This window comes from Leuciscus leuciscus (genome assembly GCF_965113295.1).
Source record: "Leuciscus leuciscus genome assembly, chromosome: 11".
Taxonomy (NCBI): Eukaryota; Metazoa; Chordata; class Actinopteri; order Cypriniformes; family Leuciscidae; genus Leuciscus; species Leuciscus leuciscus.
This window is the reverse complement of record NC_138735.1, coordinates 18,896,808-18,913,582: the sequence shown is the minus strand read 5'-3', so window position 1 is coordinate 18,913,582 and position 16,775 is coordinate 18,896,808. Positions and strand designations below refer to the sequence as shown.

The window sequence follows — 16,775 nt, the reverse complement described above, 5'->3', positions numbered from 1 at the left end:
TTGCAAATAGATATCTTAATTTTTTTTTTGATGGGGTTTTCACGCTACCTTACGACTTCAAAAGTAATTTATTTAATCTCCACTGCACCAAAGTGCTACAGAATTGAACAATAATGACAAATAATGATTGTGGCAGCACTTTATTTTACAGTAGCTACTGTTACCCATCCATACTATGATGTAGCCTACTTATCAATTGCAGTAACTAATAACTAGCTACTAACCCTAAACCGACCCCTAAATTAACCTTAACCCATGTAGTTATCTTATATTGCCCAGTCCACATTTGTACACTGTAAGTGCACGTACTGTAACATAAAGTGCAGCCGTGATTGTCTGGTTTGAACGTCACCCCGTTTATATGTGGAATACTTTGATTACGAGAACTGGGAGGAGCGTGTAAGAAACTGAGCAGCTTCCACATGACTGTAGAGCAGTGGAAACACAAGGAGAGCAGAGCAGCAGTCGAGGCGTGGGTGAGTGAGTGAACATCATGGGACATGCTCGCTGGGAATGAACTACAGCAGTCTGGAGCTTCATCCCTTCATCCCAGAGCGCACAGACGTCTGCAGCTGATCCTCACTGGACAATACAACAATAGTGAAGCTGAGATTACAGAGTCCTGTTTTAAAGTTTAGAATAATGAGAGTGAATTTTTCAGCTAGTTGGATATTTCAAGGATGGATCACACACTTCGTCCTTGCTCTATGCACGCAGGTATGCTTTTGCTAATGATTCCTGTAAACTAAACTTTATTTTTGAATGGCACGGGATTAGGCTATTATAAACCGGGAATTTATTATGACCGGGAAATTATAATTTTTCACTCTTTTTTATTGGAAAAATCCTCATCCTCACAATGCCAAATTGCCTTATTCAACTATTCATTTCAGCACTTTGTTGGGAAAATGGTTTGTGTACATTTAGCGATGTAAGATTCGTGAACGACTTGTTCTTTTGAGTCGGACCTTTGCAGTGAATCTTTAGAACCGGTCTAATCGCTTCGTTCGATCTGACTGAATCGGCCCAAACGGTTCTTGTGTTAACAGCTCAAAGCTGCCCATTGAACCGTGAACTAAACAGTCTCTGCCTTTCGAAAATGCCTGGTTCGAATTAATGAGCCGAGACTCGGTAATGTAAGAGCACTTGGAGTGAAGATTTGACTGATGGGGCGATCAGTAGGCTATGCTAAGTTTTTTGGGGGGCGAACAGTAACAGGCCTAGTCGAATGGCTTTATATGTTACAAATAAAACACAATGTAAAGTTGTGACTTTATTGGCATCTTTAGTTGTATCAACACGCACACGAAACGATTTTTAAGCATTTTTTTTGTTTGTTTTTGTAAGTGATGTAGGATATTTTAACATTGTTTAATGTGATTATGCTTAATTTAAGATTATGGCTGCAACAAACTAAACTGGGACACATTAGTTAAATCCAAATGATGTCAAGAGAATTAATGAATCGTTTCGTTTTTAACCGGTTCATTAAATGAACTGTTCAAAAGAACCGTTTCTCTGAAATGAGTTGAAAATCCCATCACTTTATTTATTTATTTATTTATTTATTTATTTGTATTAAACATTACAAAGCATTAAAGAAATACAGATATACATTGAAAAAAAACAAAAAAAGACAAAAAGATACACAGACACAAATAAGTTGCCAGGGTAAAAAAAAAACAAGAACAAAAAAAAAACAAGAACAATGCAATTACCTTAAGAGGACAAAAAGGATGAAAATAGAGACAGTTTCCAATGCTTTAGGATTAACAGAGCTTTGGATAGTTTCCATGTATTTGTCTAGATCATCTTTGGATAGAGAATAGAAAGGTTTAGAGCCAGTACATTTTTGCTTATGTATGTGAAATTTAGCTAGAAGGAAACACAAATGAATTATGTAATATATTGTCCTGTTTTCTCTTTTGAGTAGTCAAACAAACGAAAGAAAACATCTTTAAAACAGAAAGAAAAGTCACTTACAAAATAAGATTGGATAAACATTGACAAATCTGACCAAAATGTCTCTGTATGGGTAGGCCTACATTGCCAAAACTAGTGAATGACATCTTCCTTAGGAGAGTGACAAAGACAGGAATTCACTTCAATGTCTGACTTATATTTCCTAAGAAAGGCTTTGGTTGGGTAACATTTTGAATTTATTAAAATGTTATTTATTTTGCTTTATTGGTAAGCATATACTTATGAGACAAAGACCATACTTTTTCCCACGGTAATTTCTCTACAATATTATTCCAGTGTGGTATTACATAAGGAATTGTCATTATCTCTTTCTGGAAGAGAGCTCTGATTTTATAATAATTTTTTTGTTACTCTACAGAAAAGCATACATTTCCGATCATTGTGTCAGTTAGGTTCAGTTAGGTCGTTCCATAAGTAAAGCTGTGTGTGGAAAAGTTGTGTTTGTATATTAGGGACCATGAGCATCTGCTTATTAAATTAGAGAGTTTGACAGGGACCTCCAAGGAGAGAGCTGCATACGTTAGAATTCTACAGAGTAGAATTCTTCCTCTTATCGACAAGTCTCTCTGCAGCCAAGAATTAAGTTTCCTTTGGGTTTTCATTATTAGAGGATCGAAATTTAGTTTACATCTTGTTTTCTGGTCTTTATTAATTACAATTCCTAAGTATGTAACTTGATCTTTCACTGGGATATTGGGATATCCCATCACTAAGCAGTCTGTGTCTCAAAATTGAATAGACATACCATTAGGACTGCATGGCGAATTAGCTCACGATGCCCAAAAATGTACCCTACTATCCGCTCACTGGGTTTTGAGACGCATCCAAACTCTTTCCTTCCCTGTCATGAGCAGATTTCGGTCAGATATTAGCTTTTCTGTACTTTTCCCTGAATTGTTGCACACTTTGAGGGGAACTCCATGTAAATTTTTCCGGGATTCTGCTTTTTTTCACTGTTTTGGATGGTCTTCTTAACCATAAGCATGAAGTGTGTGGGGTTTTTGTTTATAAGGAATCATTGGATTTTTCAGCCAAATGTAAATTTGATGCTTATCAAATGTAAATTATCATTACATTCACAGGAATTGTGTGAAACTCCAAACTGCATTTACATGTAACCTTTTTTGATTGAATTAGGCCACAGGATGCAGAGAAATGTTTTTCCCATGTAAACGTTAAGAAAATCCCTAATATAGGAATTTTGTAACATATTTCTGTATTTTAGTTTGTGAAAAGAGCAAATTTGACTGATATGTAGTATTTAGTCAAAGCCCATTTACATTCATTCATTCATTCATTCATTCATTCATTCATTCATTCATTCATTCTTTCATTCATTCATTCATTCATTCATTCATTCATTCATTCAATTGTCTTTCTTAGTTGTCTAATGTCCTGTCAGTCAGGTCAAAAGTTTTAACATGTTTTCTGTTGCATCACACACAGGCCTGAACTTGTGTTTGCCAGGTTGTAGAGTTATGAAAGAAAATGTCAGTATCTGGAAACTTAATTTTGGAAATGGTGCTTCCTCTTTCAATCTTCCATAGGTCTTCAGATTCAGTTTTTTTGTTTCGCTTTTATTTGATTTGACTTTAGTATCGGTAACACGGCATAGCTTTATGTTTGTTACCTCATTGTTATCTTTTCCTTTGCATTCATAAACAGAATGAATGCAAAGGAAAGCAACTGAATCTTTAGAACTGTAGTGAACTCTATAGTGCTTTTGCCATATGCAGCTCAAAATGGTGAGGCCTTGTGAGAAAAGATTTCTCAATGTCCGGTGTATATTTTCTAACATGTAATTTTTCAGGGCGTCACTGACCATGATCTTATATATTTAGTCAATGAAAATATGTTGTGTTGCCTGAGTATAGCCTTACATTCAAATGTAGGTTCAGAAATGAACTGTAAACATTCCTTTGGTTTCCTGTGTTTTTTCACATGCATCCATCAAAAGGCCTTTAGGTTTTTCAGCAGTGGTAGAAAAACCCTCAGAATAACATCTTTAACTATGATCAACGTCTTAACAAAAACAAAAAGGAGATTATTTTCAAGTATACATGTTTCATGTTTCAGTTCATGATTTTCATTAGAGTAAATATCATTGTTTTATATTGAGTTTCATGTAAAAAAGACAAGTTTCATCATTTGAATAAATTTGTGTTTTCCTTCCTGATTTTTTGTTGAATAGTGAACTGCACTAGTCACTTGTTTTGACAAAGCTTGTTGTCATCAACAAATCTGATAAGGATTATTTCCCCATGAATTTCCATGATATTCATGGATTTTTCTGATGATGGATAAATCCATTGATTCTTGTCACATAGGAAAATTTTTGCTTCTGTTTTTTTCCTTGTTTTAGAGAGATAAAGAGAGCATTCATATTTGTGACCCTGGATCACAAAACCAGTCATAAGTCGCACGGGTATATTTGTGGCAATAGCCAACAATACATTGTATGGGTCAAAATTATAGATTTTTCTTTTATGCCAAAAATCTTTAGGATATTAAGTAAAGATCATGTTCCATGAAGATATTTTATAAATTTCCTACCGTAAATATATAAAACATTTATTTTTGTGAGTGAATGCAGCACAATCGCAAACATAAATGGACAAATTTAAAGGTGATTTTCTCAATGTTTCGATTTTTTTGCAACCTCAGATTCAAGATTTTCAAATAGTTGTATCTCGGCCAAGTATTGTCCTATCCTTACAAACCATACATCAGTGGAAACCTTATTTATTCAGCTTACAGATGATGTATACATCTCAATTTCAGAAATTTGACCTATATGACTGGTTTTGTGGTCCAGGGTCACATTTCATAAATCATCTTCTATAGTGCCCAACAAAAATGATTTCTCTTCCATTTCTCGCATTTTTAAATCTATATTGTATATGTTGGCTAGAAAACAGAAAACTAAGGCTTTGCCAGCCCAGTGGTGCTGATTTAAATTTTAATTTATTTTTTTTATTTTTTTTTTGGGGTGCTGTGCAAAAAAGTTGAATTTGAGCATTATTTCTACCTAAGAAACACTTAGTACTTCAGCCAAGTCCTTTCCACCTTCGCAGAGAGCCCAGTATGCTGAGCTTGGCACTATTTTCTTTTTCATTGTCTTTTATATGAGTTACGGACGTTTTTTTTCTCAGATTTACGCTGAATTAAAGGATTGCATTTAATTCTGCCCTGCTGTTAAACCGTGGAATGCCATTGTGGTATCTGGAGGGATGTGGGTGGGTTTTTTTGTGTGCTTTTCTTCTTGTTTTTTTCTTCCTCCGAATTGGGCAATACACCCCCTCCACACATACACATACACACACTCCCCCACTCTCTTTCATTCCCTGGTGCTTTTACCACTCAAATGATGATTATGCCTTGAAGATTCTGATTCCGAGAGCCAACATTTAGATTTCAACATGCCAAACTTTGTGTAGTTTTTGAGTTACTGTGTAAATCACCCAACAGACCAGAAATATAGTGACCCTAAAAAGTATTTGAATGCTTAAGACACAAGACAAAATGCCTGAATGCCATTGCATCAATTATAAAAATGTTTCAAGAAAGCCCATTTCACAATAGAACAATAATAAATGGACTGTTCAAAATTAATGGGAAATTACTTTATGTTGACTAAAAGTCTGGACCCTTTGGTTAAAAGCTATTATAAACCTAGCTCGGAAAATTGAAGATTGCTGTTTGTTTTATATTGGAATGGAAAGAAAATATCAGCAAAGAAAATACATTACCATTCTTAAAATATAGATTTTATGTTTGGGGTCGGAAAGAATATGTCATGTATTTGGAAGACATCTCATATGCGGAAGTATTAATTTATTTATAAAAAAAAAAGGTAGTGTAATTAATTTCTTTTGACAGGTAGTGTAAATGTAATTTAAAACAGACAGATTTTGATTATTGCATTATTAATATTTTAAGAAATGATTCTTTGTTGTGATGACACCAGATCTGATCTTTTGACACAATTTACTCGTATTTTGATTACCTCTCTCTCATGGTAAACATAAAAAAGAATATAAAAACCTCCCAATGGGTGACCTTATCATATTACTATATCTTACTATGATATTAGTTGTAGTCATCTTTGTTGCTGTTGATGTGACTTCATCTCCAAATACTTTTATGCAAAGTGACTTACAAATGAGGAACATCACAAGCATTTTATCATACAAGAGCCAACGTGTTCGTTTAACTATTGTTAAACATTTCATTTCAGGCAGGACTGGCCATAAGCTGCCAACAGAACGAGTACGAGCACAATGGCGGATGCTGCCAAAAATGTGAACCAGGTGAGCAGTAATACAGACTAGTTAATTATACTATGAAGAACACACTTCAAAAACAACCCATCCGTTCATTCATTCATTCATTTCATGGTGTGAGTGAAGCTGATGTCTGGGAAAAACAAGATCAGGTCAAAATTTACTGGTTTTTCCCATTTGAAAAAGCGGAAGGATGAGGGAAAGAGGAAGAGGCCTTCACACACCCAAAAGAACTATAACATACCATGACTTCCTTCTACCAAAATATATAGAATATCATCTTTTGCAATATGTACTGTATTAACTGACCTTTTGCAAACCCATTTTACATCTTTAGTTCAGTAAGATTTTCCTTTGAATGCAGGAAAATACATCGTTTCCCATTGCGACGGGAGTCCGACAAAGTGCCGTGATTGTGCCCGTGATGAGTACCAGCCGGACTGGAACAGTGACACTAAGTGTATTCGTCAGAAGTTCTGCGATGAGGGTCAGTGTCACATAATGCGTGTAAAAATGTTTTCAATAAATTTGCATTATTTCTTAACACCGGCCATCAATCTTCCTCTGCAGGGAAAGGATTTAACCGTACCCTTCCATACAACCCCACCGCGGCGGAACCGTGTCGGTGCAAGCAGGGCTTCCACTGCTCTCTGATCAACTGCGAGTACTGTGAGGCCATTCAAAGATGTCCTGCGGGAGAAGGAGTCGTGATGGGTGGTAAGAGCTTGTGGTCACTCTACACAAAGTTCATCAGGAACATGTTTACGGGCAAATGAGAAAAATTCTTACTCTGGTAAATCATAAAGGGACAGTTCACGACATGAAAAACATGGAAGGTGTGAAAATGATGACAGAATTTTCATTTTAGGGTGAACTATCCCTTTAGTAAGTTCATTTCGAAGTTTAATGTGGGAGACATTAATCATGTGGCTTATAGATAGATGAAGTGTACCCGTAATTGAGAGTGCAGTAAATCAGTGGCTGTTCCAGCTCTGTGGTGTGGAGAACGAGGTTTAGTGCCAAATGGAAAGGAACATCATAATACAGTTCTCAGAAATGAATGTGGACACACTGTAGTTTACATTTTATCATTAGTATCTTGACATTTACAATTTGTAGATTATAGGCTCTATCTATCTATCTATCTATCTATCTATCTATCTATCTATCTATCTATCTATCTATCTATCTATCTATCTATCTATCTATCTATCTATCTATCTATCTATCTATCTATCTATCTATCTATCTATCTATCTATCTATCTATCTATCTATCTATCTATCTATCTATCTATCTATCTATCTATCTATCTATCTATCTATCTATCTATCTATCTATCTATCTATCTATCCATCCATCTGTCTAATTACCTATCCGTCTGTCCGTCCGTCCATCCAGGCTTGATTGGCATTTACAATATTTTCACTACTTATAGAACAAATTGAACAGGACAATGCAATAGAAATGATACAACAGGAAGTAAATAAGATGCTAAAAACAGAAATACAAATGAGAAGAAAATGAGTATGAAAAATAAAAAGGAAATAAAGTTACAGTTTTTTTTTTCCGCTTTGGTACTATTTTCACAAGGTGTACATTTTCAAAACTCTTTGTACAAAAATTTTAACTGATCACACTGGTAACACAGCTAGTCATTCTTTCAAAACCCGATCCCATGCTTTCATTACAGTTATACACATTTCAGTTCATTATTGTAATATGTAATGAGAACATTTGGTTTAATCACCGAAACACAACAGTATGATCTTCTTTAAATTTAATACTTTTAACAATCAGTTCATTCAACAGGAGACAAGGCAAGATACATGTTTCAAATCACCCTTGTTGGTGAAATAAGTACAGTAATATAGGCTACAGATTCCACATTAGAAAATACACTTACATGACCTAACTTATGTAATTGAATCCGTAATGTTTGTAATAGTATCTATCTAGTGTGTTATCAAACGGTGTGATGAAGTTATGAAACGGCCATGAAGTTTTTGTGCTAGAACAGAGTTTGCTGGCAGTACAGTAAATGCTCTCACTGTCCCATATGACTGAATCTATACTGTAGTTGACCTTTTTAGGGGTAAGTTACAGTAATGTGGCAATCTCTACCATGGTAATCTGTTTACAGTATCACATGGCATAAATGCTGTAATGTAAAGTGCTGTATTTGGTGCCATCTGTCTCCCTTGATGCATCTCTGATCAATCTGACCTCTGATCAATTCCTCTCCCTTGAACTCTATCCTGCCTTATGTTCACAAATTGCTAATTTCTCTCTCTCTCTCTCTCTCTCTCTCTCTCTCTCTCTCTCTCTCTCTCTCTCTCTCTCTCTCTCTCTCTCTCTCTCTCTCTCTCTCTCTCTCTCTCTCTTGCACAAACATAGTAGTGGTGATTATCTATAAATCACTTATTTAAAAAGAATTCATTATATTTGGTTATCCATATTGGAAAACTGCGAACAAGTTCTATAGAAACTGTCTATAGAATCAATATCTATAGAAATATATAGGTGTACCAAATGATTCATTGATCAACCATTAGGTTCAGTTGGATAATAGACAATTGTATTGAACTGACCGAGAAGAGATGCAAATCAAAAGTTTGATAGTCAGAGCTTTATGAAACGCAGTTGAATGAATTATTTATATAGATGAAACACTTATTTCATATGTTACAAAAACAGCATTTTTCCACCTTAGAAACATTGCTAAGCTACGTAATATGCTATCAGTTTCTGATGCAGAAAAGTTAGTTCATGCATTCATGACCTCGAGACTGGATTACTGTAATGCTTTACTAGCTGGTTGTCCTGCATCCTCAATAAACAAGCTACAGTTAGTCCAAAATGCCGCCGCTAGAGTTCTTACTAGATCAAGAAAATATGATCATATAACACCGATTTTATCATCACTGCATTGGTTACCTATAAAGTTCCGTATTAATTATAAGGTATTGCTACTGACTTATAAAGCCCTAAACGGCTTAGCTCCAGTCTATTTAACGGATCTTCTATCGCCCTATAATCCATCGCGCTCTTTAAGATCACTAAATTCAAGGCTTTTGGTCATACCTAGGATATCCAGAACCACCAAAGGAGGGAGAGCATTCTCACATTTGGCTCCAAAACTCTGGAATAGTCTTCCTGATACTGTTCGTTGCTCAGACTCGCTCTCCCAGTTTAAAACTAGATTAAAGTCGCATCTCTTCAGCCAGGCATTCATATAATCCTACAGTTCAAACTACAATCCGGCCTCTAGCTCATAAATGCCAGAGGAGAACTGGCCCCCGACTGAGCCTGGGTTCTCCCAAGGTTTTTTTTTCTCCATTAGGTCACCTGATGGAGTTTTAGGACACCATTAGGTCACTTGATGAAGTTTTTCGGTTCCTTGCCACTGTTGCCTTTGGCTTGCTCAGTTGGGGATATTTTGGGGATATTTAATTTAATTTTATCAATCAATAAATTCCTCTTGAAACAAACTTTGTTGTATTATTTTAATTTAATACTGTGAAGCTGCTTTGATACAATCTGTATTGTGAAAAGCGCTATACAAATAAACTTGACTTGACTTGACTTGACTTATTTTGTGTGAGAATACTTTGTGATTTTGTGTATTGTAATAACAGTTACAGTTTAAAAAAAGTACACGTTTGATGATCTGTTTCGATATTAGTACTAAGAGTTTTAAAAAATGTACACCTTGTGAAAATAGTTCCAAAGCGAATAAAAAAAAACTATTATCTAGATATGATAAATAAGAATAAATTGTAATATGCTTTTAAGTGTGCTAATTTGTCTGAGTGTAAGTCTGTCTCTCTATCTATAATCCTTTATCACTCTCTCTTCATTTTAGAGACTGGCAGAGCTTCCTGTGTGACTTGCCTACCTGGATTTTTCTCAGATTCTATATCAGTAGAATCCTGCAAGAAATGGACAGAGTGAGTATGCCTCTCTATCTAAGCTTAAAAAGTCAATAACAGCTCTTATTAAAAAAATACAATAACAGCTCAATAGGTTTAACAACAGTTGGGAGTGTGTGCCACAAAGATGCCTGTCCTCTGCGTCACACATGCAGATCAGTGCTTTAACAGGGCTCATTTGCAAAGTCACAGCTCTCATTCTCACAGGCGTTGTTTGTCTGGGGAAGGTCTCAGGCATGCTCTGTCATTTTTTAAAGCCCCCGCAGTCTTACCGCACTCTGGTATTATGATTAATTCCTCCACCACTTCCCCTAGAAAGAACCCCTTTTCTTTCTTTCATTTGTGGTTGCTCTTAGAGGAGAAAATTGAGACGGATCAAACCAGAAGTGGCCAGGCTATTGGGCTGTCTTGTATTGATATGTCTAATTCTCTTCCAGTTGTAAAGCTATTGGCAAGACCGAAAAACAGCCAGGAAGCACTGAGACAGATGTAGTGTGTGGACTCCATTCTCCTGGTAGGTTATAGAAAATCTTTATGTTCGGCCTCATAGTTGTTGATTATACTCTACCATTCAAAAAGTTTGGGGTTGGTAAGAATATTTTGTAAAATTTTTGAAAGAATTCTCTTATACTCTACTCACCAGAGCTGCAATTATGAAATGATGTTACATCTTTTGGAAATCAATGCACCAAATTCTTGAAAGTACTGAAAAAAATGGATTCTTAGGATTCTTACTGACCCCTATAAATATATATATATATTTTTTAAGTCTGCCAATGTTAAATGACTATAAAAGTCAATGTAAAATTGGTTTAAAAAAGCTCAAAATGACTAGGAACCCATATTTTATGTGTTGGCTGGTATCTGTAATGTCTGGTAGGATTAGTCTGGATGTGTTTCTTTGTTGCTCAAGCAGTTTCGCCTCTCATCCAAGAGCAATAAATGTGATTGAGCAACAGAGACAAACTTTACTAAGCCCTCTATGATGACCTGAATAACAGAACCTTCACAGACCGGTGTAACGAATAAACCTAAACTTCCTCAGGTATGACACCCTGGGTTCTTGTGGCCATCCTCTCAGTCATCATCGTGGTATCTCTGGTCGTTCTCTTCTTGTTTTGCTGCAAAGATAAGCTGAACTTCCTCTCAGGTAAATGTTGTTCAGGATCATGTTTGTTTGCTACAATTTGTGTTAGATTCCTGTCTATCTTGTTAATTAAAGCTTATTCTCTGACTCCACAGTAAATCTACGCACCTGCGTCCAAAACCTAAAAGGAAGTAGGAATCGACAGGTAAGTAATAATATCTGAAAACTTTCAAAACCTAGCGATGCATAAAGACTTACCAACCCTGCTTTCTTGTAGGAAACTGTGACTTCATATCACTTTAGAAACGGTCTACAAACCCACCCTTTAATCTGCCAAGAAAGAACCCCTCCGGAGTCCCTGATCATGTGTCCCAGCACCACATTAACCATCCCAGAAATGTCAGATTGCACGGACCAAGAACAGGACCAGGACCGAGCCGAAACCTCGTCGGGGAGCTCCAGCGTGGACTCCGGATGCGGGCCGTCGTCCCCCCTGTCAGGCAGCTCCTGCAGCTGTGTGCTTTCCATGAAGGAGCCCATAGAGGTGGGAGAGAACGAGGACTGCAGTCAGCTGGTCGCCACGGGCCTGGCGTCGTGCTGCTCCTGCAGGACAGGGGACGCCACGGGAAACGTGCAGGTTATCGGCCTGAAAGAGCCTCTGCTGTGTGAGAGCTGCTCGCTGGACGGCCCGCCCGCGTGCGATTACGTGGATCTGCAGCGCTCGCAGGAACTCTACCTGGACTACAGCAGCCCTGCTGGCAAGGAAGCCATGTCGGAGATGAGAGGCATCTACGGGGACCGAGGTTTGGTCGAGGGGCTGTATAGACAGAACGAACCTTGTTGCTGCAGCATAGACTCCACCACCGTTCCCCCTTTGCCGTCTGTCAGCGCTAATGACCAGGGCCTTTCACTGATCCACAGCGATGACCGCAAACTGTCGGACCCTGACGTGGAGTACCAGAACCAGTGCTCAGATGCCGCCCTCACATCCGGTAAGACATTAACACACGCAAAAGTCGTGACAAAATAAATGAGAAGTTGTCTGTGCATCTCAGGTATTCCAAACTGTTGCTAGTCATAGTCCAGTACACAGGATTCTGTTGAACTCATTTGGCACGCTTATGCCAGATTTACAAGCAATGCCGTGCGATTCTATTCCAAATGGGCAAAAACAATATGATATGATGAAAGATTGGAAACGATCAAAGTCATGACCTCTCAGTAATACTGGGTTAAAAATGCAGTGTGGGAATCATTTTGGAAACAGATGGCCGAGCTAACAAACTGGATCTGCTGATTTATTGCATTGAATTACTCACTATTTATTGAATTTCTAGATCACTGGATCCATATGTAAAACCTTTAAAAGTGCTAGAAATCAGCCCTTATTATATGTTTTTGTTTCTTTACTAATAAATGTAACTACTACTAATAAATTAATATATAAATAATATTATATAATTGTATATAAAACATAATTATTTGTATAAATAATAGTAAAAATATATATAAATATCTACGTAATAAATATGAATGAATATATATACTGTATATATATATAGAGAGAGAGAGAAGATAGGATACAAGGACATATTAAATGGATCAAAAGTGACTGTAAAGACAATAAAATGTCAGAAAAGATTTCTGTTTACAAAAATGCAGTTTTTCATGTTTATTGAGCAGTGAGCACTTACTGAAGGATCATGTGACACTGAAGAATGAGTACATTGCCATCACAGGAATAAATCACATTTTAAAATTATTTAAAATTATTTTAAATTGTGATAATATTTCACAGTATTACTGTTTTTATTGTATTTTTTATTTTAAAAAGTTGCAGCCTTGGTGAACATAAGGACCCCCCCCCCCCCCCAAAAAAAGTGTAAATTTGATATCATTTATTATTTATAATCAAAAGTATTGGCAAAATAAATTTTTCCATTTCAGTAACGTTATTTCAAAGTGTCTGTTTTACTCGTATTCCATCCTATTGCTATTAATTACATCTCTGCAAGGGAATTACACAGTGTATAAACGTGTAGCTCATTAGTATTATTCAGTCATTTCTAATGTAAATACACAGTAACCTGAACACTATAGAATAAAGCATTACATCTTGTATTAATAATTAGAACAAGCACATTCAGGTCATGTGCATTCCAGTAAGTCGTGTTTGTGAAAATATGGCAGGCAGCCACAGCAAAGAGTGGGAGTAGGGTCCATTATGGAATAGCGGCTAAATGACTAAAAGATGTGTGAAATGTGAGTCACTGATAGTCTGTGTGTATATTCGGAGAGAAAAAAAAAGGAACCATATAATCTGCCCATGTTGAAGTTTTAAGTGGAAGGAAGCTGTTTCGTTGCTCAAAAGGGATTGACACAAAAACAGCTTTTTTTGCCATGTCAGTGCTTATGTGGCATTATTAGCTTCCAGTTTGTAATGTAGACTATTTATGGAGACCACTAAACATCTAAAGTAGTAGTGCAGCGTATTCACACGCAAGACATCAGCAAGACTACAAAGCCGTTTCCTTGTATGACTAAATAATATGGTTACATTAATATGCAAAATGTTTAGCCTTGAAAATGTTCAACTTCCAGGAGTGTTAATAATCAGGGTTAATAGTGTTAACTACTGTAACATAAAAGTTTGTAAATATATATGTAAGTTTTGTTTATATAATATATGTGTGGATATATATTATTACATTTAAATATATATATATATATATATATATATATATATATATATATATATATATATATATATATATATATATATATATATATATATATATATACAGTGGTGGTCAGAATTATTTGCCCCCTTGGTAAATATGATCAAAGATGGCTGTAAAAAATAAATCTGCATTGTTTATCGTTTTGATATTTTATTCAAAAATCTAACTTTTTATTAAAGTAAAATAATTGAAAGTGGGGGGGAAATCACATTATGAAATAAATGTTTTTCTCCAAAACACATTGGGAACAATTATTTGCCCCCTTTTATTAAATGCCTGATGAGTTTGGAGAACACCTGACAAGAGATCAGAGAGCATTCCTCCATACAGAATCTCTCCAGATCCTTCAGATTCCCAGATCCATGTTGGCGCTTCTTCTCTTCAGTTCAGCCCACTCATTTTCTATAGGGTTCAGGTCTGGGGACTGGGATGGCCATTGCAGAGGCTTGGTTTTGTGCTCCGTGACCCATTTTTGTTTTGATTTTGATGTTTGTTTTTGGATCACTGTCCTGTTGGAAGATCCAAACGTGGCCCGTTATAAGATTTCTAGCACAGGCTGTCAGGGTTTTGATTTTTTATCTGTTGGTATTTGATCGAATCCATGATGCCATGTATCTGAACAAGATGTCCAGGACCTCTAGCAGAACATTAGGCCCACAGCATTAAAGATACAGCAGAATATTTCATTTTACACATGGGGTACTTTTTTATCCCTGTGTGCACCAAACCCATCTTAAGTGTTTGCTGCCAAAAAAGCTAATTTTTTTTGTTTCATCTGATCTTATGATCTGGACAGATGAAACAAAAAAAAATAGCTTTTTGGCAGCAAACACTTTTTGTGACAGCAACAGATTCTGTATGGAGGAATGGTCTCTGATCTCTTGTCAGGTGTTCTCCAAACTTATCAGGCATTATAGGAGAAGACTCAGAGCTGTTATCTTGGAAAAAGGAGGTTGCAAAAAGTATTTAATAAAAGGGGGCAAATAATTGTTCCCAACGTGTTTTGGAGAAAAACATTTATTTCATAATGTGATTTCCCCCCCACTTTCAATTATTTTACTTCAAAGGTTAGATTTTTGTTATTTTTTGTAATAAAATATCAAAAGGATTAACAATGCAGATTTATTTTTTACAGCAATCTTTGATCATATTTACCAAGGGGGCAAATAATTCTGACCAGCACTGTATATATATATATATATTTATGTGTATGTGTATGTGTATATGTATATTTATACACACACACAAATATATATATATATACGCAGATTACACACATATATTATATAAACAAAAACTTTAGTTCGATGCAATTAATCGATTTGACAGCAAAAAATACAAATAAAAATACAAATAAATATATATATATAGGCCTATAGGCTATATATATATATATACACACATTATATATTTACACATTTTTATGTTAGATGCAATTAATTGCGATTAATCAATTTGACAGCACTAATATATATATAATAAGCCTATATGAAAATGAGAAATTAGCTGAAATAAAGTACGTTTAAAAATGAAATAAATATGAACAAAAATAGTATATCAGTGGTAGCCTACTAAAATAACGTTAATTTGTCTCCAGGAAAGGAATGAATATTTAGTTCATGGAAATATTGCATACTATTTCTGCCACCTTCCTCTAACACCAGTTCTGATGCGTTGTCTATTTTTGTCAGGTCAGGTGACAGGAAACAACAACACTACTTTTATCTCCAGCGGGCAGGTGATGAACTTCAGCGGTGAGGTCATCGTGGTCTACGTCAGTCAGACATCACTGGGCAGCAGCGGGGGGACAGACGAACCCTTCAGCTGCCCCGTTCAGGAACAATCTAACGAGGACAGCTTTCCAAGTGAGCCCAAATCTAACACAAGCACAACACCGCAGGCCAAGAGCACAAACGGACACGTGGAAAAACACCTGCCCGTACAGGAAATGACCAACGACTGGTCCTGGCAGAAATAAAAAAGGATGCAAACATTTCCTACTGGACAGGAATGGACTTTTTTAAATGATTATTATTGATTAATGTTCTCCGTATGAGTGCTATTTCATGAAAAAAAATGCTGTGCATTTGTTGACCTATGTATTTATATAGTATAAATTAGGTAGCCTACTTGTTGTCAGCTTTGAGAGTATTTCTATGGTGCGGATGCTATTGATCTGATGACAGCAAAAGTCCAGAACATTGATTTCAGAATAAAGAGTGGCTTTGTGCGACATGAAGCCAAACTCAGGCCAAAGACAATGATAAAGCACAAACGTAGCCATTACAACGAAAGCTTGATGTTTTTCGTTGTCTCTTTCTCTTGGCCTTCTCTGAAATTGAGCTATCGTCCCGTACCTCATGGCAAGAACCGTTTTATGGTGTTGTTAAATCTCAGACTAGTAGTAACATGGAAATTACAAATGGGGATGTTGATTTGTGGTGTTTATATTTTTAAAAAACTATTTGTTAATCATTTTTTTTGTTATTTATCGTGCCTTTTTTGTGCCGCAAACCCGACAAGTCAGTCTAACTGGAGCAGAACATGTTATCACGGACATTATTCACAAACATAATGTATATAGTGATTGAAAAATCAATGTTCTGATACACGAATGGTGATTTTTCTCCACCCTTTACTGTAAATAAAGCTTGTTTGTATGAAACAATTTATTTCCCTTAAATGAGTGTGATGGTATGAGAAAGCTATTTGGTTTAGTGATATGCTGTGTTTATTGCTTGTGCATCAC

General features: G+C 36.0%; 1 protein-coding gene across 2 annotated transcripts; it reads left to right on the top strand.

Moving 5' to 3' along the window:
- Positions 1-430: 430 nt before the first annotated feature.
- tnfrsf11a (tumor necrosis factor receptor superfamily, member 11a, NFKB activator) lies at positions 431-16,694 on the top strand. Of its 2 annotated transcripts, none has more exons than XM_082183907.1 (10): positions 431-717; positions 6,221-6,293; positions 6,631-6,753; positions 6,837-6,983; positions 10,132-10,216; positions 10,636-10,712; positions 11,244-11,348; positions 11,441-11,490; positions 11,563-12,277; positions 15,723-15,925. In XM_082183907.1, the coding sequence occupies exons 1-10, from the start codon at positions 643-645 to the stop codon at positions 15,782-15,784; spliced, it is 1,512 nt and encodes a 503-aa protein (XP_082040033.1). In that variant the 5' UTR covers positions 431-642; the 3' UTR covers positions 15,785-15,925. The 2 variants fall into 2 exon arrangements, with proteins under 2 accessions (XP_082040033.1, XP_082040032.1); XM_082183906.1 differs by having other exon boundaries at positions 432-717; positions 15,718-16,694.
- Positions 16,695-16,775: the final 81 nt, after the last annotated feature.